General features: G+C 54.4%; 2 protein-coding genes across 4 annotated transcripts in view; both read right to left on the bottom strand.

Moving 5' to 3' along the window:
* Positions 1-7,985, bottom strand: part of POU2F3 (POU class 2 homeobox 3) — a 39,252-nt gene extending 31,267 nt beyond the window's left edge. For 2 of the 3 annotated variants that reach the window (XM_042034193.1, XM_042034195.1), the window contains exons 1-3: positions 7,685-7,985; positions 3,615-3,668; positions 2,919-2,987 (exon numbers count right to left, since the gene is read on the bottom strand). In XM_042034193.1, the coding sequence (XP_041890127.1) occupies positions 2,919-2,987; positions 3,615-3,668; positions 7,685-7,970 (409 nt within the window). In that variant the 5' untranslated portion in view covers positions 7,971-7,985. The remainder of the gene's footprint in view (positions 1-2,918; positions 2,988-3,614; positions 3,669-7,684) is intronic. The other variant, XM_042034194.1, reaches the window with a different exon arrangement.
* A 2,936-nt stretch (positions 7,986-10,921) lies between these two features.
* OAF (out at first homolog) lies at positions 10,922-15,195 on the bottom strand. The gene is made up of 3 exons (XM_042034165.1): positions 13,811-15,195; positions 13,065-13,245; positions 10,922-12,428 (listed from the first exon to the last, which is right to left on the bottom strand). Exons 1-3 carry the CDS (start codon positions 13,991-13,993, stop codon positions 12,154-12,156), a joined length of 639 nt encoding a protein of 212 aa, XP_041890099.1. The 5' UTR covers positions 13,994-15,195; the 3' UTR covers positions 10,922-12,153.
* Between the last annotated feature and the right edge of the window lie 4,931 nt (positions 15,196-20,126).

Genomic DNA, 20,126 nt, shown 5'->3' with positions numbered 1-20,126 from the left:
TCCCCGCGGTGATGGGGAAGGCAAAGCAACCCTGGTGGGAGCGACTGGTGCCTGCTCCCCCTCACGCACCTGATAAAATAATGCAGGGTTGAAGGAAGGATTAAGATTCGCAGGGCTGGGCAGTGATATCCCTTAGAAATGATATCTATTTTTTAAATAACAGTTTGTAAAATGATATAATTTCACTGTAACCGGTAGATTTGGGATCAAGAACCCACGGGTTTCTGGAGAATATGTATTTTTAAAAGCCCTGAAATATTTTCTATGAAATTGATGTGGATGAAAGGAAACGAAAAAAAAAAACAACACTGAACTTTCCCAACCTCCTACGAAAGGCAAACGATTTTAACAATTTTCTCGAAGAAGAAAACCCCCCACAATTATTTCAAACGCTTTCAAAGTAAAACAATGCCCCAAATTACCTCTTTTTCCCCCCCTTCTAAGCCTGGAATTGGCGGGGATATGAAAGGATGAGATTATGCTTCTGCTCCTGACACTTCCCATCAGATCTTTAAGCATCAGTTTTAGATCAAGGGCTTGGTTTACAAAAGCATTTTGGCACTTAATTCCTTTTTTTTTTTTTTAATTTTTTTTTTTTAATTCTTCTTGGAACCAGCCCGCATCTTTTGGTGATGAAAACCCTTTGGATACCTGGACCTAGAAGGATTTCTAGGTCTAATATCGTTAATTTGGGGGGGGGGGGCGAAGTTCCTGGGGAGCCGTGCGGGTTGGCCTAATCCCGTAGGAAATGGGAAATTCAATTAATGACTCATCACAAAAGTGCCTTTTCCCACATGAAGCGGGTAACCAAAACACGCCGCTATTAGGAGCTGCAGTAAATATTCCTCTAACAATGCGTGCAAAGCAGCACAAAAACTTCCCGGGAAGCTCGGCACAAAGAGAGCTTTGTTGTTTATAAACAGAATGGGCTGAAAGAGGGGAGAAAACAACGCGGGGAAGGCGCGGAGAGGGTTTGGGTGAAGTACCCGGAGCTGCACCTTGGACAGGTGATGAATGAGGGGCTGATCCCACCCTCCGAGGGTCCCACAAGGTGTCCCCAAAGGGTGACACCCCTCGGGAGGGGCTGTGGCTGCTGCTGGAGACCCCCCCCGAGAAGCTCCCGACCCTCTGCAGTTCTGCCCTGCCTGAAGAACCCGAACAGACCCAAAAAATCATCGGGACAGCCTCAGGATAAAAGCGATTTAAACAGGTTCTTTGTGGCACTCTTTGCAGGTGAAGGCGATTTACTCGTCCTGATTTCCCTGCTTGATTTGAAGGCTCCGAGGGCGCAGCCACCGCTGCCGAGAACAATTTTGTTATTTTCAAACAAATTGACTTCGCTGCTCTGCTTTCTTTTCTCAATTACCACTAAAAAGAGTGCTGCAGCTCGCGCTAATGGCTGTCTGGGATGCTTAAGTTGAGGGAAAAAACCCGTATTTTATCCAACCAAATGTGCTGCCAGCTTCTGGTTTAGCACTTCTGACTCCAACAGCAGAGCCTCCCACTACCTTTAATAGCAGCCAATACCAGAATGAAATCCCAGTTTCCCTAATCTTGATTAATCCTGCCATCCATCAATGAGTGCCAGATATTCCAGGGGGCTCCAGTTCCCATTTTAATGCCCTGTAACAGCTACCAGGGTTTTTGTGAAGAGCTTGGGGAGTTGGGGATGTGTTTGTTGCTCGTTTATCCCAAACCCCAGCTTGGGGTGATTTGAGAGCCCCGAGCAGGAGCTGAGCTGGCCAAAGTCAATCAGAGTTCATGGATGTGAATAGAACCAGATTTTATCTCTATTTTAGATGATGTCAAATAACCCATCTTAACAGCCAAGAGCACAGAGGATTTCTAAATCAAGGGGTGGGGTTAGTCCCTTTAAAACCTGGAGTTCTCTTGCTTACCCAAAATCTCATTTTTTTTCTAAGTTATCTCAAGTATTATGAGAGAAAGAGGAAAATCATTCCATGCAGTTTTCACCCTGCTCTTACACACCCCCCTGGCCCAGGCTTAGGGCTCTTCATTACTCAGAGAATATTCAATTCTTCTACATTTTCTCCACCAGTTTTTGTTTGGAAAGGTGTTGATTTGTAAGCCTGTAGCACAGCTTTTAATAATCTTAATTTGCTGTACCTAGTGGGTGCTAAAATGATTCCTCATTGTTGCTCATTTGCCTAAAAAGGGATGTGACCATGGCCCTTTGGGAAATTACAGGCTCAGGCCTTGTATTCAAATCTCACTTCAGGCAGCCCGAAAACACAAACCTGATTTCTCTGGTGCCTGTCACACCTCGAGGTGGGTAAAGCTGGCAGAAATCCCTGCTCACACCAGCACTGTCGCCTTCAAAGGATCACCCTGTGCCTCAGCTTTCCCAATCCAAGGAATATTGGGGCTCCCCGGAGGAGCCGGAGCCTGCACAGCATCAGGTGTGAGGGGAGAAACCCAATCACGCCTCGCAATCCGAACTGGATTTGATTATTCCCAAAGTCCCTCCCATTTCTCTCTTTCACACACACACAGAGCCCAAAAAAGGCTCTTTTCCCTAAGGAGCAGCTCCTGGCAGAGCCCCGTGTGACACAGAGCTGCCTGTGCTCAGCTCAGCGCTCTAGCGCTGCTCCAAAGCCATCACTGCCCTGGCAAAGGCGCCAGCGAATGAATTTCCACGCCAAACCCACTGAGGACATCAGGGAGGCACTCAGGGATTCGCTGCTCTCACAGAGAAGGGATCTTGCATCGCTGATCAAGATACCAACGCAATCCTAGCCCAGAGCACATTCCTGATCAACTCCCAGGCTGGAAGAGCAGCAACAGGAGCCGAGCGAAGCGCGGGGAGAAACTTCCAGCACCCACATTCCCCTTTTCTTCTTTCTTTTTCTTGTCTTTGCCCTCCCTCTCGTGCCCCTGCCACCCCAGGCCCTCCTTACCTGGCTCCACCTGGTCAGGTTCGTGCCGGGTGTCTGTGGAATCTGCCGCATCCCCGCTCATCTTGATCTCTGCAAAAGGAGGCACAACTGATTTTAATAACAGGTCACAGTCCCAGGCAACAGGCACATGTGGCTTCCACTAAACAGCACAAATGAATGTGTGTAATTATAATAAACCATCAGACTTTCAAATTTCTGATTCCTCAACATACAGGCACTAGAATATTCATCAGCTCTGAGGATGCACTTTCCCTCCTGTTGCTCTTTGCAGCCCCCCCTCACTCCTGTCCCCCCTCCCCACTTTGCTGCGGGGTTTTCACCCTTCACAGCCCTCCTCACCCACAGGAGGAGGGGTGGATTCAGCACTGGGAGCCCCCCAGCCCTGGTCAGGCTTCCCAAAGCTGCTGTGGTGGTCTGGCCGTGGTGACACCATCCTCCCACACCTGGATTGATGGGGATCCCTCCAGCTTTCTCCCAGATCCTTTCCTTGTCCTTCGAGATGGCTCAAACTTGAGTCTGAGTTTCTCACACTGCCCCAATTTGCCCATTATTTATCCTCTTTTCTGTCACGTACAGGTGCTCACACCCCTCACAAGCCACCCAGAAGCTGCCTTGGCCCGAAGTGTTGTCCCCAGCCCATCCAGCTCCTGCATATTCCCTCCCATCCTCACCCACGCCAACAAATTTGTCATTTACCCTTGAAGTGATGACTGCCACCACACCCGGGGCCACTTTCTCCTTCGGGGACAGCTGCAAGAAGAGGTGGGAATGGTCAACTTCACACCGGGCTGCTCATCCCCTCCTCAACAGAGGCCAAGGACACAGCAGTGGGAGAAGGGGGGGGCATCTATTCAAATTCAGATGGACACCCCCTCAGCTTTTCCACCCTTTCCATGGGAATTTTAACTGTTTCCAGACTAGTTGAGGCGGGGGGGGATAAAAAGAAAACTAAAAAGATACTTCTTTTTTCTAAAGACCCGAGTGATTTGCATGTGCTTCCTGCAGCCAATCCCGGCCACAGACTCTTCCCATTTGCATCGGGGAATAACAACAGCGGCGAAGCTGGGCCAGTGTTTGCTGTGGTTTTGCCGGGGTAGGGAAGGCAGGTGGAAGCCACCTAAAAGCATCATGCAAACCCTTTTCCTCTTCCCCATATCCACCTTTTGTTATTCCCAAACGGATGAGAGCAGCCCCGCTGGACTTTTAGCCCCGTTTCCCTCTGCTGCTCACACCAGAACAGGCAGGGCTTTGTGTGTGTGTGTGTGTGTGTGTGCAGGTTTCCTTCTCCCACATCCAAAGTTCCCGTGTGCAAACGGCAGATAATCTGCTTTTTTGGCCAAGGTTTCATAGCTTTGATCAAGTTAAAAGTCTGAAACTTTCTCCAGCAAATGAATAAAGGTGGAAAAAAAAAAAATCAGGATTTTATACCAGAGCGCAGAAACTTTCACATACTTCAGAAACTTCCTTCCCTTAAAGTATATTAAGGAGTGGGGGTGGGGGGGGAAGGAGGGAGAAAAGAGTTGTGGGATTTTTTTTTTTTTTCCCCTTCAAATAAACCCTCTGCAATTAAGACATGAACGTTTAGTGGGGCTTCTAAGCATTTCTACTGCAGGAAGAGTAATTACCATCAGCTATAAACATCTTCTTGTCTTGTACCACTGCCAAGGGACCCTAACTTAGGCAATCTACAAAGCACAAAGTTTTGCTGGCTGCCAAAAAGTATTAAAAAAAAAAAAAAAAAAAAGGCAAGTTCTCATAAAATAGAGGGAGGAAAAAAAATCTAAAAGCCTGCAGAAGTTTGGTGCTTGCCTTGGTGAGAAAGCCTGAAAGCTTGTAAAAAATATAAAATTAGGGAAAGAAAAGATCTAATTCCCAAGAGAGCAAGAGCTGGAACAGTTCAGACAGAGCTGAGGAAGGGAAGACACGGCAGCAGAGCATGAAAAGCTCTGTCCCTCCTGCAGGAGTGACCCCCACACCCCTCTGCCATTAAAAACTGGGGTGGGTGGGGAGGGAAGGAGGAATTGCTGCTGCAACTCGATTGCATATCACATGTCATCCATCAGGTAAACCCCCTCCTCCTGGAGCCAGGAGATAAGGAGGTGCCCTGGGATTCCCATGCACAGGAATTTTATTTGCAGCGAGATTCAAATCCCCCCCTATAAACGTGCCCAGATTATCACAGTTTGAATATCTTGTGGGGGAAAATAAAAGAAAAAGTAAACAGGAAGAAAAGGAAAACTCTGCCTGCTCATCTGGGAGGTTTGAGGCAGCTTTTGTATCCCTGTGGACAAGAGCACAGCACCAGCACCCTCCAAGGGATCCTTGGGAACAAGGAGCAGACACACAGAGCAATTCCTTTCTAATCTAAGTGAAGCCAACATCTCTTTATGGACACTCAATACCCTTCCACTAAAACCAGAGCGATGCAAATCCAGATGTGACCCCTGCTCCATCCTCAAAAACACCTTCAGACAGGGCAGGCTGTGAGTCCAGCTCCTTCCCCAGCTTTGCCAGCTTAGCAATACACACAGGATAATCAGGCTTGGAAAAATAAAACCTCTCTGGGAAAAATAACCTGGCTTAGGACTGCCTAACTCCTAACCACAGCCCTATTAGGAGCCGCCACTGCGGCCTGGGCCATATTAAAAATGTGCTGCTCTGCCCCAGCTCCCAAACAGAGCTGGGGTAGGGGCAGGCTGGGTGGTTCAGCCAGACCAAAGGAGCCCTGCCAGTGCAGACACTTCTCTGGGGATATATCTGCATCTCTATTTTAGCCGAAACAAACGGTGTCAGCAAATAAAGCGTTTCCCAAGCCCTCGTTCCCGGTAGCTGTTCGGGCACGGGCGAAGGGTGAACCAGCCTGGTGGCTTTAAAAGTGGAATCCGAACGTGGAGGAGGGGGAGCTTGGCTTGGCTGGGAGCATCACCTGGAGTTTTCTGGACTTGAGGTGCCTGAGTCCCTCTGGAGGCTGCAGGGAGGAGAAATATCCAAAATGCCTGGGGAGGGGGTGGTGGCACCCACCGGGGAAGTGTCTCGGCAGGGAGGAGGTGTGTGGAGCCTGAGCAGCCCCCCGGGGGCTGTGTCTTCTCCTAAAATCATTAAAGTTGGAAAAGACCTCCAAGATAAAAACTGGGGTCAAAACTGAGCACAGCTCTACAAGCAGCTTGTCACAGAGGGGCCTCAAAGCTGTGAAGAGACCCCAAAATGGAACTGCTTTTGTACAGGGGGGAAAAACCCCTCCCACCTGTGCTGGGCTCCTTCCCCTGCAAAAAGACTCCTTAAAACTCCGGCCTTTCTGACAGCATGGGGGATGCTTTGGGGGAGTGGGAGCTCTACACGCACCCACAGCTCCAAATCCAGCCTGGGAGCGATGCCACCAGCTCTGACAGAGGGCACAGTATCGATCTGGGGAATCTTCTCATCAAGAAAGAGTCGCCCACAAGCCCGGCAGATGGGTGGATGGGTGGATTGGAGCCTGCGGGGGACGCGTCCCCGAGAGACACCAACACAAGCACACCCAGCGCAGGTGCTCCGACCAGTCGGGCTCACACCCCGAGCCAAGACCACGAGCCTCCCTCCTTGGCAGCCTCTCCTCGTGGCCAGGGCTCCCCAGCCCACTCAGGCTGGCCACAGAGGCATCCCAGAGCCGTGGAGAGGTTGGGACACGGCCGTGGAGCAAAGGCTTTGGCCACCTCTGCCATGGCACTGACACGGGGTTAGGTGGTGGCATTGTTGCACCTTGCCCTGCAGGCCTGTCTGCGAGCCCAGGGGCAGGCAGGGCTTGTGGTGGGGCTACCAGCCCTGGGCACAGACCCCCAGGTGTCCCCTGAACAACAGGGATATCCCAGGGAATGAGCCCGGCGTAGACTGAAGGATGCATCCTCCCCTCCCCTCCAGCCCGGGGCCAGCAGAGCGTTCTGTGCCGCACAAAGCCCAGGACAAAAGTCACTAACGGGGCACGTGGCTCCTGTATCCCAAAATCCCGCTGCCTGCCCCTGCCAGGATGGGGCTGTCGGGGTCTGGCTGCTCCCGCTCCAGCGTCACCCTCAGCTCCGTGTGCCCAGGGATGTGTCCTGCCCCTGGGACTGAGCTGGGGCAGCTCTGTCAGGGTGAGCCGGGGCTCAGCACAGCTCCAGGGGGTTGGCAGGGATTGCTCTGGTTCCCAGCTCACTGCAGGGCGGGGGGCTGCTCAGAGGGGATGTGAGCGCTGAGCTGCACCCTGGGTCAGACCCCCTGGAAGGAGTTCCCGAGTATCCCTGTTCATTCATTCCCGGCTCAACCCAGCCTCCCTCAGCTCCCTCCTCATTCATTTCTCTCTCCTTTTCCCTCTTTGCCATGAACTTTTCTCCTTTCAGCCCGTGTTCCATCTCTCTCTCTCTCTCTCACACCCCTCCCTCCACCCTTCCCGCATCCCTCCGTGGATTTCTCCCTTTCTCCCTCCTCCCAGCTTTACCCCAATGACAGGACGCACAGGGCAGGCATTAAATTCTCATTTTCCAGGCACCCAAGAGCCCTCTGTGCTGCTCCCTGACCCCGCCGGGCTGGCAGTGGGAGCGCTGCTCCCACTCTGTGGGCATGGCTTGGCAGCCCCCTAAACAGATCAGGGCAGCATCCATCCCCTGCAGGAATGTGGGCACTTCACCAGGCGCCCCAGCGGGAGAAAAGAGGAGGGAAAGCAGCGAGGAAAGGTCACGGGAATCACAGCAACCCCATTTCCTGCCCGAGCCCACGGTCCCGGCTCCGCTGTGCGCTCCGGTGCCCTTTACCTGCGTGCACGGACTCCAGGTTCACCATCCTGCCGGCGGGGGGAAATCCGCGGTGTGCCCAGCCTCCTGCCGTCAGCCCCAGGTTGCCAGGGGCTGCCAGTTTGCCCTCCCTCCTCTGCCACCCGCTGCCTCTCGAAGCGGCCGTGGGTCCGCTGCCGAAGGGACCTAGAGCTCCATTGCCTGTTGCCATGCAGGGCCAGGTGAGCATGCGGAGCGGTGCCACGCCTCGCCCCACCTCCGGCTCCCTCGGGTGCCCTGACACCCAGCAGCTTGGCGTCAGGCCCATGCAAACGCTGCCATTTGCATATTAGTAACTCGGGAATGGATGAGTCCCTGCAGCGCTGCCAGGCTGCGGGGTGGGGTGGGAAGGAGGGCAGGAAGGAAGGCGCTCGCTCCGCTCCGCCCGCCCCCTCGGCCGCGCACGGGCACCAGCAGCACCTGCCCCAAAGCCCTCCTGTCCCCCCTTTCGGCCCTGAAGCACCTCAGAGAGGCCGAGGCACCCAGCCGGGCCGGGCAGCACCCTGAGGGAAGGTGTTGGAGTGAAGGGACAGCCCTTTTGGGCCACTCTGATAACGCTGGTGAGCCACGGGAGCAGCCTGTGGCGTTGGGACTGTGTCCTCTCAGTCTGGGCTGAACCTCGATGCTGCGTGAAACAGCACGAGAAGGGAAGTTAAAAGCAGAAAAGAAACCAGTTTTGGCTGGAGATAAAGAGCAGGGTTAGGACTGGCACATGGAGACCCCGCTCTCCCGACATGTGCGCTGTAGGGTCCATCTGTGTCCCCTAAGGAGAGGAGAGAAGTGGCAGCCAGCCTCTTCCTCCTCCTCATCCCTGCTGTTTCAAGGATTTACCAACTTCCAGGGAACCCAGGCAAGAAAAAAAATCCCCCAACGTTGGCTTCTTCTGCAGAAAGCAGCCAGAGGCCAGAGCCTCAGCCCATGCTCCGTGCTGTGACAGGGACCGAGCCACCCCGACAGCTGCTCCCTGTCCCTGCCGTGTGCCACCCTGGTGACCCCGGCACCCCTCGGGACACCCGTGTGACAGGGCCGAGCTCCAGCGCCGCTCCAGCCCTGCTGAAAGCGTTAACGCTCAATTAGTAGCTGCCAGGTACGAGCTATCACACATTCATCTCTCCCTGGGTAATTCACGTTCCAGGGCTCTCGGCTTTCCCACATGCCGCTCTCCCTCCCTGGAAAGACAGGTTTCTCCGAAGGGATGGGTGGGCGGGCAGGATCTCCAGCCTCACCTCCAACCCAGTCCGGAGCGCTGGGGCTGGAGCTGCCCGCGGCATGGTCAGGGAGGACATCCCGAGAGACGGGAGGAGAGGGTGGATGAGCTCAACGAAACGCTAACAAGGAAAAAGTGGAGGGAAGCTGGGGGTTCCCGGGTCAGACTGACATTTATTTCCAGGGCAGGGGAGATTTCTGCCTCCAGGAAGCAGCGAGGTGGCACGGGGTGCTTTTGGCACGGCAGCTCCCGTGGAGCTCCTGGAGGGGCTGGACTGGTGCCACCGAGCCCCAGCCCGCCCAGCCACTCAGGCCCTGAGCCCCGGGGCGTTCCTGGGCAGCTGCCGCCCTCTTTTACCGTGTTTTTCTCTGGGTTTTCCCCATCCTGAAGGCTGACGTGATCGTGTGTCTTCCATGCGTCAAACAGGAATTTATGTGCTGGTGGCTCCCAGCCAGCTTGAAAGGCTGGGGACCACGGGAGCTCTCCTTCCCCCACGTCGGAGAACCTTTTGTTCACCAACCAGGAGTTTCTCTTCTCTCTCTGCTCTTCCTGGCGCTTTTCCCGTGCTCCAGAGCCGAGCAGGAAAGCGGCTCTGCCGGGTGGCATCTCCAGCCGGACAGGAATCCCGGGCATCCTCTGGGCAGGGATGCTGTCCCGGCCACGGGCAGGGCACCAGTGCCCTCTCCTGGCCCCAAACACAGCTGGGAGTGACTTTTTCTCGCTATTATTTAGTGCTTAATGAAACAGCGGGGGAAATTGAATATTTAGGTGGTTTTCTCCCCCAACAGCTGTGGCAGCCAAGCCCATCCCCTGGGTGCCCTGAGCTTCGGTGATGGGCAGGAGAGAACACACCCTCCTAATGAAAAATGGGGGATGGATCGCAGCATCACCACTTCTTTCTGCTGTGGAAATGGGATTATCAGGCAGGGCAGGACTGCGTTTACTCTGTTCACTGCTGCAATCACTCCCAGACACCATCAAAGGCGCTGCTCTTTCTTGTCCCTGTGGTCATCCATGACCTGTCCGCTCTCCTCCTCGCTGCAGGCACCGTGTTCCTCCTCTCCTGCTGCCAGCGTTCGTTCCCCTCTCGGACGGAGATAAGCTCTGCAGACAGCACCTGGTTTATGGGATACGGCCTGGGGACGCACAAACTGCAAGGAAACGTTACAAACCCTCCCCCCGCACACGTTCTCTTCCAGCAGGGCTGGGGACACCCTGCGATCCTGCAGGGACCGGCTGGACCACGAGCATCCCTGTCCCGACATCCCGACATCCCGACATCCCGACACCCGGCCGGGCGCAGCCGCGCTCCGCCAGCACCCACTGCTGGAGGCCGGGGAACTGCACCGGCTCCCGGGCATCCCAGAGCCCCGAATTACAAAATCAAGCCCATGGAGGCTCGCTGGGATGGGTCCCGACGCTCCCAGAGCGAGCCCGTGTCCATCCCAAAATCCCTGCGCCCGCGGCAGCCGAGAGAGCGGAGAACAAAGCCCCGTTCCCCGTGCCCAGGGGAGAGCTGCTGGTGGGCGAGGCGGAGAAAGGCTCGAGTCCTCGCCCCATCCCTGCATTCCCCACACTAGAGGGAATCAGAGCTCCACATTTCTCCCTCCAGCAGCCACCGGGAGCTCTGGGCTGGCCCAAAGTGCCGCCCTCATCAGCTGGAGCTGCAGAGGAATTCACGGGAATGTTTACGGGACCCAGAGAAGCCTCGTGGGGCCACTCGGCGAGAGGAGCAGCCCCCAGGACCTGCTTCTGCCGATGGGTTTATCCACCAGAGCTCGAGCTCAGAGCTCCCACAACTGCTCGGGGTGAGCCAAACCTGTCTCCCTATGGAGGATCCCAAAGGATGGTGTGTTTGAGATGCAGCATCACACTGCTGAGTCAAAAATCCCTGGGTGTTCTCCCCCAGCCCATGGCTCTTCACCAGGTGCAGGTTTGAGACTTACCCATAAAGGAACAAATCTTAATTCATGCACAGAGCATCATGCACAGAGACATTTTTAGGCCAAGGATGCTTTAAAAAATCAGTTTATTTTACCTTACAAATGATAAATAATTTGTTTGGTTTTTTTTAAAAATCATTTCAAGTGTGTTTTACTTCATGTTCCAATATTAAAATACCTTTCCCTTCTCCCCCCACCCCCCTAAGTGATCAATACAAAAATAATTGTGACCAAATTCTTTTTTTTTCTTTCTTTCTCAGAAATTCCTGTATTTTAGGCAAAAAGGCACATTGTGAAGGCTTTTCACCAGGAGGCACAGGGGTTCCTAAAGACCCCAAGAGCTTCTCTCCCCTCTGTGCTTGTTCTAATCTGAGTGGAAGAGGACACAGGGTCAGGCAGCACTTCCAGTGCTTTTTGTCTGATCCCTCCAGGAATATTCCAGGGCCAAGGACAGCTTCAGTGCCATCCCTGTTTAACATTTGGGCACAGCAAAGCAGTACAGTTATTGAAGAGCTTCTTGTGGATAGCTGGCAGAGCAGGACATAAAACTGGACGTGGGTGTAGAATCCTTTCTTCAAAACCCACCCGGGATCCTCCTCTCCCCTTGCAGCCACAGGGTTGTGGTGGTAGTCATGAGTCTCTGGATGTTTTCTTTCTTAGTGGAAGGGTCACAAGACCAACACAAAAAGTTGGGCCTTCACTAGTCTAAATAGGGATTAATTAAAGCCCTAATTACCAGCCCTTTGGGGGCACAAGATGCTGGGCTATATCCCCCCGTTGTATTTCTATCCACAGGGGGATATAACAGCCAGTCAGGCACTAGGAAAAGCTACAGGCAGGCTCTTGCTTTGGGTGGGCTTCAAACCTTCCTTGTTCAGGGGGTGTGGACCCAAAAGTCAGCTGTTTTCCCGTTGTTGTGTCACCAGGAGGTGGTGAAGGCAGCGAAGGGGGTTCTTCATGGCAGCGATGTTTGGCAAGCCAGATCAGCGAGATCCTTTCTCTGCCTGCCCTGCCCGCTCAGCTCGAGGCTGGGAGCTGCCCCTTTGAGCTCCAGAGCAGGGCAGCACACCCCTTTCCCCGTGCTTCACCCCAAAACCTGCATCTGCTGCTCCAGGGAAGCCGGAGCATCACCACCCAGCGAGCTGAGCCTGCTCATCACAGCACGAGGCAGCATCAGGTGGGGAGGGAGTCACAGGAGGCCACAAGGAAAGGCACACACACAGAGCACAAGGCACCACTGTGAACAGCATTCCTTCTTCAGAGCAGCCAGACGAGCTGCCCCTGCAGAGTCCGGCCTGCCTCTAAGTTTCCTCATCCCAGAGGCAGAGCTGCTTTTGAGGCACGTAGTAGTCGAAGGTGTAGCCCTTCTGGCAGCTGCGGATGCCGCACTTGTAGGAGGACACCTTGCCCCCGGCGTCGCGGCTCTTGCAGTACTTGAGCATGCAGGGGTACCACTCGATGCTCAGCGAGTAGCTGCAGATGCACGGCTTCCAGCGGTCCGGGCACAGCCGGCAGCGCTGCAGCTCCGGCACGTCCGAGCCCTGCGGCAGCACCTCGAACATGGAGCCGTCCACCCCTGCGGGAGCAAGCACAGACATCGCTCAGGACAGAAGCAAACCGAAGGAGAGAGCCACCAAAGGCATCCCCACACAGCCCCCTGGCTGAGGAGGAGGTTGGATAGAGCGTTTTCAGGGGTTGTTGGGACTTAAATCGGAATGGGAGCCACGGGAGAGCAAAAGACCCTGAGGAAGGCAAGGTCTGGCAGGTCCGAGCTCTGTGGCAGCACCTGGAACAGACATCCCTCAGGGTGCTGCCATGAGGTAAAGCCAGAGGAGAGAGCCACCAAAGCCAGCACTGGTCTCTCTGCACAGTCCCCAGGTTAAGGAGGAGGTTGGACAGAGCATTTCCAAGGATTTAAATCTGAACAGGAACCACAGGAGAACAAAAGACCCCGGGGAAAGTAAGCCAGAAGACACAAAACCAACGTATTTCCGCTGGGTGGTGGAGCAGGTGAAAGGTTACCTCTAAAATCCCAAATTAGGTTCACTCGGGGAGCACCAGCAGGAGGAGTGAGATCTGCTAACACACAGGCTGCTACAGGGTGACACACGTGCCTCAGAGCCAAAACAATCCGCGTTGATGCCCAGAAAGCTGGCAGGAGCCATCGCAGCACCGTGCCAGCTCGCTGACAGCGAAACCCACGGGAACTCACCTTTCTCCAGCCAGAACTTGACATCTTCCTCCCGGGTGTAAATGGCCTCCTTGGCCTCCGCGCAGACGTTGTGGATGTGGGAGCTCAGCTGGGCTCCCTTGCTGAAGTTCACAGCCACGTCCATGCTGAGATGTTCCAAACCTCGCACCTCCTCCGCCTGCCGCACTGTCCGGGGGTTTTTCTGCAGAGGAAATAATCAAAAACTTCAATGCTGGGTGCAGCTTGTTCCACTGTGAGGTGGTGCCAACACCAGATGTGAGGACGGATGTGCACCTGATCCTGCCTGGGTGAGAGGCACTTTAAAAACCTGTTGGTGCTGCAACCACGATGTTTTACCACTGCCTGTGGTGGTTTATCTGTGTTTTGTCTCCAGATCCCTACTGTTTTGTCCTGATCAGTAGTGTTTTGTCTCCAGATCAGTAGTGTTTTGTCTCCAGATCAGTAGTGTTTTGTCTCCAGATCAGTACTGTTTTGTCCTGATCAGTACTGTTTTGTCTCCAGATCAGTACTGGCTCCACCCGAGCAGAGATTTTCATGGCCACTCACCCACCCCTGACACAAATGAGGCTCAACTAAACCTCGAGTGCTTTACTAGAACAGGATCAATACCACTGAAGAACTCAGTTTAATACCAAATCCCTCAAGCAGGAGGGGTGGTCAGAGGTGGGTCTAAGATGCCTGGGAAGGGCATCCAGGTGGGATAACTCTGAGAATTCCTGGCTGGATGGGAGGACGGAGCCCCGTACCTGCCGCAGCTTGGCCATGGACTCGCTGGGGATGATCTCGTTGCGGTGGAGCCGGGTCACAAAGCAGAGGGCCTGGAACTGGCTCTGGCCCCTCTCCAGCTCCCCGAGGATTAAGGCACGGAAAATCTTCACCTCCTGACAGAGAGAGGAATAACAAAAATGAGAGCTGCAAACCTTTGGCATCAGTGAGGTGAACTGAGAGGTCAGGGTGAAAGAGAAAGGCTCCAGCCAAAAAACAAAACCAAAGTCTCATGCTTGTGCTACCTGAGCACAGGGGTTGTTCCCAGCTCCAATCCCACCCCAAAGCCTGCAGCAGAATCCCCGGTGTCTGTAGAGAATGAAGGGTTTGCCCGCTGTGGCAAGGACAAATTGCTGGCAGGTCACATCCCACCTCCAACAGGGTTTCTGTCCTTTCCCAAGAAGGGAAGCAAACTCCAAGGAACCTCGTCTGGTTTTGTTGAGCAAATATCACACAGCCATTATGGTCATGCCTTACTGAGTAAGCAGCCCCAAATTTCCTCTGTAGCCTTCCCTCCCTTGCTTCTTGACAGGTGGCATCCTGGAGAAAAAGTTACTCATCCCTGAATGTGTGGAACAGAAGTGAAAATCAAATTGTTAAAGGCAGAAGGAGCCGTTATGATCAGCTGCAGCTGACTTCCTCTTCTGTCCAGGTCACTAATTTTGTCATTTTACATGACATGGGCTGCAGTCCTTTCCAGAACCAGCCTGGAAATCACTCACAGTTACTTCATGTGGAGCCACAGAATTCCTGGGTCAACAGCAGAGACTCCCTGTGTCCTGCTCTGGCATCAAACCCTGATTTCCCTGCAGGGATCAATTCCTCTGGCTCTGGCTTCAGGGGCATCCGTGCCCTCTGTGGGAATCTGCCATCCCTTGGTGCCAGCCCATCCCACTCCAAGGGCTAAGCAGGACTGCAACAGGGAGAGCAATCCGTGCCTTTGGCAGCTCCTGCAGCCATCCCTCACCACAGAGAGCTGGACAGATAGATACTGGTGAGAGAGCAGCAGGCAGAGCTGTGCCAGCTCCTCGGATCCCTCTCCTCCTGAGCTGTTCCTGCTGGATGCCTCATTGGCCTCTCCCAGCCTCTCTCTGCCCCAGAAGGGAGCATTTTTCTTTTCCAGCTGAGCTTTCCCGCTCACAGAGCCCACTCTTTACTCCCTGCCTTTTCTCCATGCCCAGGAGAGCAACGGGAATGCCATTCAGTGCACATCTGGACAGCTGCAAGGACAGCATTTCCACCCCCGGGATTGCAGGAATCATCTTGCTGGTGCAATTGTTGACTGCACAGCGAAGAGGAGGCTTGAGAAGAAAGAGATATCAAAAATTCCTGTGAAATTGCTATGGAATCATTACTTTTTTTGAGAGATTTAATGGGGAGATGTCCCACTGAGACACTGGAACAACCCACATTCCCCATCCACATTTAGTCCAGCTGCCTTCCAGCTTCCAGCTGGGAGCCCCCACGGCGTGCAGGGCCCATGGATGAGCAGACTAAAACCAGGAGCTGACTCTGGCATATTCCTCAGCTGCAGATTCAATTCTAATTCCCTTTGAACAGTCTGGGAAAAGCAAGCAGGGATAGCCACGTTTTGCATTCAGGCCGAAAACCTCCACAGGCAGGAGATTAAAAACAGTGCAGCACTTCCCAGGTTGGAGGCAATTTCTGTAAAATGAGAACGTGCTGAGCAGCTGATTAATCCTCCTGATCCGTCTATTTAAGAATTAGCCTTCAGCCAGCCGACTCTTTCCTCCTCAGGGCTGATGCAGACGAGGAATTCACAACTCCCTCTGCCTGAACTCCAGGTGCCAGGGATTTCCAGAGCATTTGTTGACACCAAGGGAGATGCACTGGGACAGGCAGGAATGGGCTGGGTTGCCAACATAGAAACAGCCAAAAGCAGCTTTAAAAAGCTGCTTTCTCAAGGGTCTGGCTCCTGGTGGCACGAGTTCTTCTGAGGGGAGAAATCCCACCTTTACCTGGCTCCGAGCAAAGCCAAAGTGGACCTTGCAGTGACCACTCTGTCCTGAGCAAAATCAGTCCCTTCTTTTCCCTGCTCTGTCCCAAATCCTTGCTCGGCTTTGGCACAGCTCTCCCTGCAGCCTCAGGTGGAGCAAGAACCAAACCATGCTGCTTCAAAACGATGCCACAGGGAAAGAGCCACCAAAGCTTCTCCCCCTCGGAGAGCACCTTCCCCTCCCCAGCCTCCTCACCTTTTCCCAGCAGGAAAAGCAGTGAATCCGTGCCAAGGTGGGTACCCAGCCAAGGCAGCAAACAGCACCTTTAGCTCTGGGTTCCTGCAGAACTTCCCAGCAGGGAACAAGTCCCAGCAGAGCGGAGCAGAGCGGGGACTCTCCGGGTGAACTCAGGGCGGGGGCGCGGGGAATCCTCGGCCCTGAGTGGGTGCAGTGACAGCTGCTGCTGGGGTTTGGCTGTCAAACACTCGGTGGAACAGGGAACAAGCAGCCCTGCAGCAAGGCCACAGCAGCTCCTCAAGGCAGCATGGAAATCAGTGCTCCCGGCTCCCAAAATCCCAGGGTGGCCTGTCCCTACCAAAGGGAGCAGCAGGGAAATCATCAAACTCCTTCCCTCCTCACCCTGTCCCCAGCCAGGGGCTGTCATCTGGGGCTGAGAGCAGCTCAACCCCCCTGCCTGGGGTTTATTCCAGCCGGGATTCACAAGCCTGTGTGGTCCAGCTCCCAGCCCAGCAACGATTCCATGTCGAGTGGAGCAAACCAGTTCCCAGGGAAATAAATCATTTCAGTGCCTTCCGCCCTGCAACCCATTCAGCTTTGCTGCCAAATTTCTCTCCCCCAAGGACCTCAGTGCTGCTGTGAGGACCCACTTCTGTCTTTGCAGTGGCACAGGCAGAGGGGATGCGCTGCTGGGGCCGTGGGGTGACAGCAGCACTGCTGGGCCCCATTCTGCATGCTGTCAGCAGCCCTTGCCCCAGGGAACAGGCACAGCCAGCCACAGTTCCATGTGTTTGCACAGCTCAGGGAACTCGGTGTTGCATCCACACCGGGGGTCCAGCCAGCTGAGCTACCCTGAATGGGTGGGGATTATGGTTTTTAACCCCTCTCTCTCTGGAAATGGCTGGAATGAAGAATTTTGGTGTCTCGTATTAAGGGATCTATAAAAGGCACATCAAGGATGTGCTGGGAGAGGGGGGAAAAAAGCACATTTTCAGAGCAATAAGGTTCTAGAAGTCAGAGTAACAAACACCAGGGTGTTTTAATGAGCCCTCCCACAGGGTCCTGAATGTTCAGAGAAGAATCTACTTTCCAAATCACACAGATAAAATCTGTGGTCAGATGCTTTCCTGTGTCACCTGGTGATTTGTCACCTAACACGTGGCCCCTGGCATGAGGAAATTCTGACACCAGCACCCCAAAACATCACACAACAGCTTTATCAAGACCTCCAAAAGACTGGCAGTGTGAGGGTTAAAACACTCCCTTCTGTTTCCAACCCCAACTTTTCCAGCAATCAAAAGGGAAGAGAAACTTTTCCAGATCTATGTGCTGACCTCGAAATAAACCCCCACCCACTTTGTTCTCAGTGTTTAACAACTGGCAACATCTCTCCTCTCAAATCAGACACAACATTCAGGGTTGCCGAGCCCCCTCACTAGTTTTTGCAATACATTTTGTGCCTGACCACAGCAAAAGAAACGTTCTCGTTCTCCTCTCTCAAACTGCAAGAAAAGAAAGGGTCGCTCCTGCTCTGCCCAGAAAACACCAAGTCCCAGTTCAAACTTGCACTGACCACTTTGTGCTGCTCTAAATAGGAAAAATAACCTGGTGTGCGCTGAGGACACGGCTCCTCCAGGTTCAGCTCTGGAGGGCAGGCAGGGGTAAAAGAGCAGTGAAAATCCCAGCCCTGTGGAAGCCCCAGGCACTGCTCAAGTCCCACCAGTGTCAGAGCAGAGCAATGAACAATGATCTCATTTAGCTCCTTTCTTCTCCAGCCCCTGGTCTGGCAACCACAAATTGCCAGCAGAGGAAAAAAATAATTAAAAAATGGCAAATAAACCCCTGACTTTGGATGAACCCCCTGCAGTTTAAGCCAGAGGAGTGGAAAAATCGTTTGTGGAAAAACCCCAGCATCCTGGCCAGAGCGTGACCACACCATCAGGCTCAAGGGCAGCAGATCAACAACCCAGCTGCTTCTGGGAACACTCAGATCCCCACGACCTTCAGTGCAGGGGAGAAGTTGTGTAATTTCAGCGAGAGCAGCACCGGGGCAGAACAGGGAACTGTCTGGGTGCAGCTGCAGCAGGTCAGAGGGGGAAGCCTGGCCAGGCTGCTGCCTGCTCACACATTACTCACACACCACAAAGCCAGCTCCTCGTTCCTTTATGATTCCTTGGCTTTTCCCAGCTATTTTCCAGCAAAGCCATGGAGCAGGGAGAGTCAGGCCCCGGCTGCTCTAAAACTGAGGATCAGGAATGCACTTCTGCAAGTTGGATGCTTGCAGAGCCCTCCAGGGAGCATCGCTTCCAGCAGGGGCTGAGCATTTAACCTCTGGACTCCAGACAGCTCCAGGGAACCCCAACCCAGAAGACACTCAGCTCTAACAAGGATGGGAGGGAGAGAAGAACTAGCACACACTCAGTCGGGTTTGTGGCTGAGCTCTGAGTTCTCAAGAAGAGCTGAAGCAAGTGAAAAATGCTGAAAAAATCACCAGCTCAGCACAGCAGCAGTCCCCAGGTCATTCCCCAGGTTCCCAAAGGACCTACCTAGAGGATCTGTAGTGAGTTTGGACCTCCCTCGCCTGGGAATGTGCAAGTTTGCAATCTGCAGGCTTCCAAGCCCTTCCTCCCTCCCCTCACTTCTCTGCTGTGCCACGGCTCGCAATTATTGAATATTTTCTCTAATAGGAGTCACAGGGCTGCTTCCCTGCACATGTGCTGGAGGATTTGGAGCATGCCACCACTTCTAAAATCACCACGGCTTCTGCCGGCACCTCAGAGAGGAAAAGGAACATCCAAAGGAGACTGAGATTGAAAGGGGAAGAGGCACCAGAACAACCCCTGGCAAAAGGCTCCAAGGTTCACAGCGGGCTGGGACACACCACCTTCCTATCTCCTGGGTCTGGGCTTCCTCCTGCTGCAAAGCAAAGTCCACCTGAGCAAACAGGCGGGATGGGGAATGAGATAACACAGCCGTGCCACCCCGGGCAAACTGCTCTTCCCTGGGCAGCGGGAAGTTCCCCGCATCCAGCCAGGCTCGGCATCTCCATGCCCATGGGACATGTGGGATTTGGGGCCTCAGCTCAGCAGCATCAGCTCCCTGCACTCCGGGCTGGGAGCAGAGGGAGCTGTACAGCAGGGCTGTTGTCAGCCCCACCGACAGCTGTCAGTCAAACACGTCCCACACCACACATCAGCCCCCAAAGACGGCAGGAGCCCACCTAAGGAATTAACTGTACCCCATGGCACCATGGAGAGAGATATCCCAGGGCTACAGCAGAGCGTGGACACCCCCACACCGGAGCCAGGGACCCGAGATCTCCCCAGCCCAGCCTCTCCTGCCCTGCCCCCGCTCCGTGCCCGGCTGTGCTGAGCCTGCCACGCGAAACTGGGCAGAACCGTGCAAAATTGTGCTGCTCACAACTCAGCAAGGAGCATCAGAGCTGCTGGACTCAGCTGGGAAACTGCTGCCCGTCCTTTCCCCGCTCAGCTGCGAAACTGCTACCTGGGATCTTTCACCAGCTATTTCCAGGGTGGAGGCAGCCCGGGTCACAGCAGTGACACCGGCGGGGACAGCAAGGCTGGTCACCTGTCCTGGAGCTGTGCGGGAGAGCCCAAACAAAGCCCCCGACGGTGCCAGAGCATGGACGGACTGTGTTTCCCTGCGCATTTCGAGGGAATTCCGTGCCTCTGAAACAGTTCTGGCTCCTGGAGCCCCAGACAAGATTTTCCAGGTTCCGAGTTGGGATGGACTCGGATCTGGAAGGAGGACGGGAAGCATCGCCATCCCCAGCGCTCATCCCACAAAAAGCACTCACGGAGCGCACAAAAAAGCCCTGACGCGACCCTCCCGCGAGGTGCCAGGGGCCAGCGCTGCCATCCCGCAGCCTGTGCCCTCCTCCAGCCCCGCCGGCACTCACCGCGGGACCCCGCGGCACCCGGGGATGCTCTCCCCGTCCCGTTCTTATCCGAAAGCCCCGCGGATGCTCTCCCCCGCTCTGTACCGGTCTGAACTCCCCGGGGATGCTCTCCTCACTCCCTCCCCACCCGAACTCCCCGGAGATGCTCTCCCCGCTCGATCCCTGCCCGAACCCCCCCCCCCC

The sequence above is a fragment of the Corvus kubaryi genome, unplaced genomic scaffold (genome assembly GCF_017639235.1).
Source record: "Corvus kubaryi isolate FWS band 111438036 unplaced genomic scaffold, C.kubaryi_AGA036_p1.0 37367, whole genome shotgun sequence".
Lineage (NCBI taxonomy): Eukaryota > Metazoa > Chordata > Aves > Passeriformes > Corvidae > Corvus > Corvus kubaryi.
The sequence above is the reverse complement of the archived record's forward strand: the minus strand, read 5'-3'. Positions and strand labels throughout refer to the sequence as shown.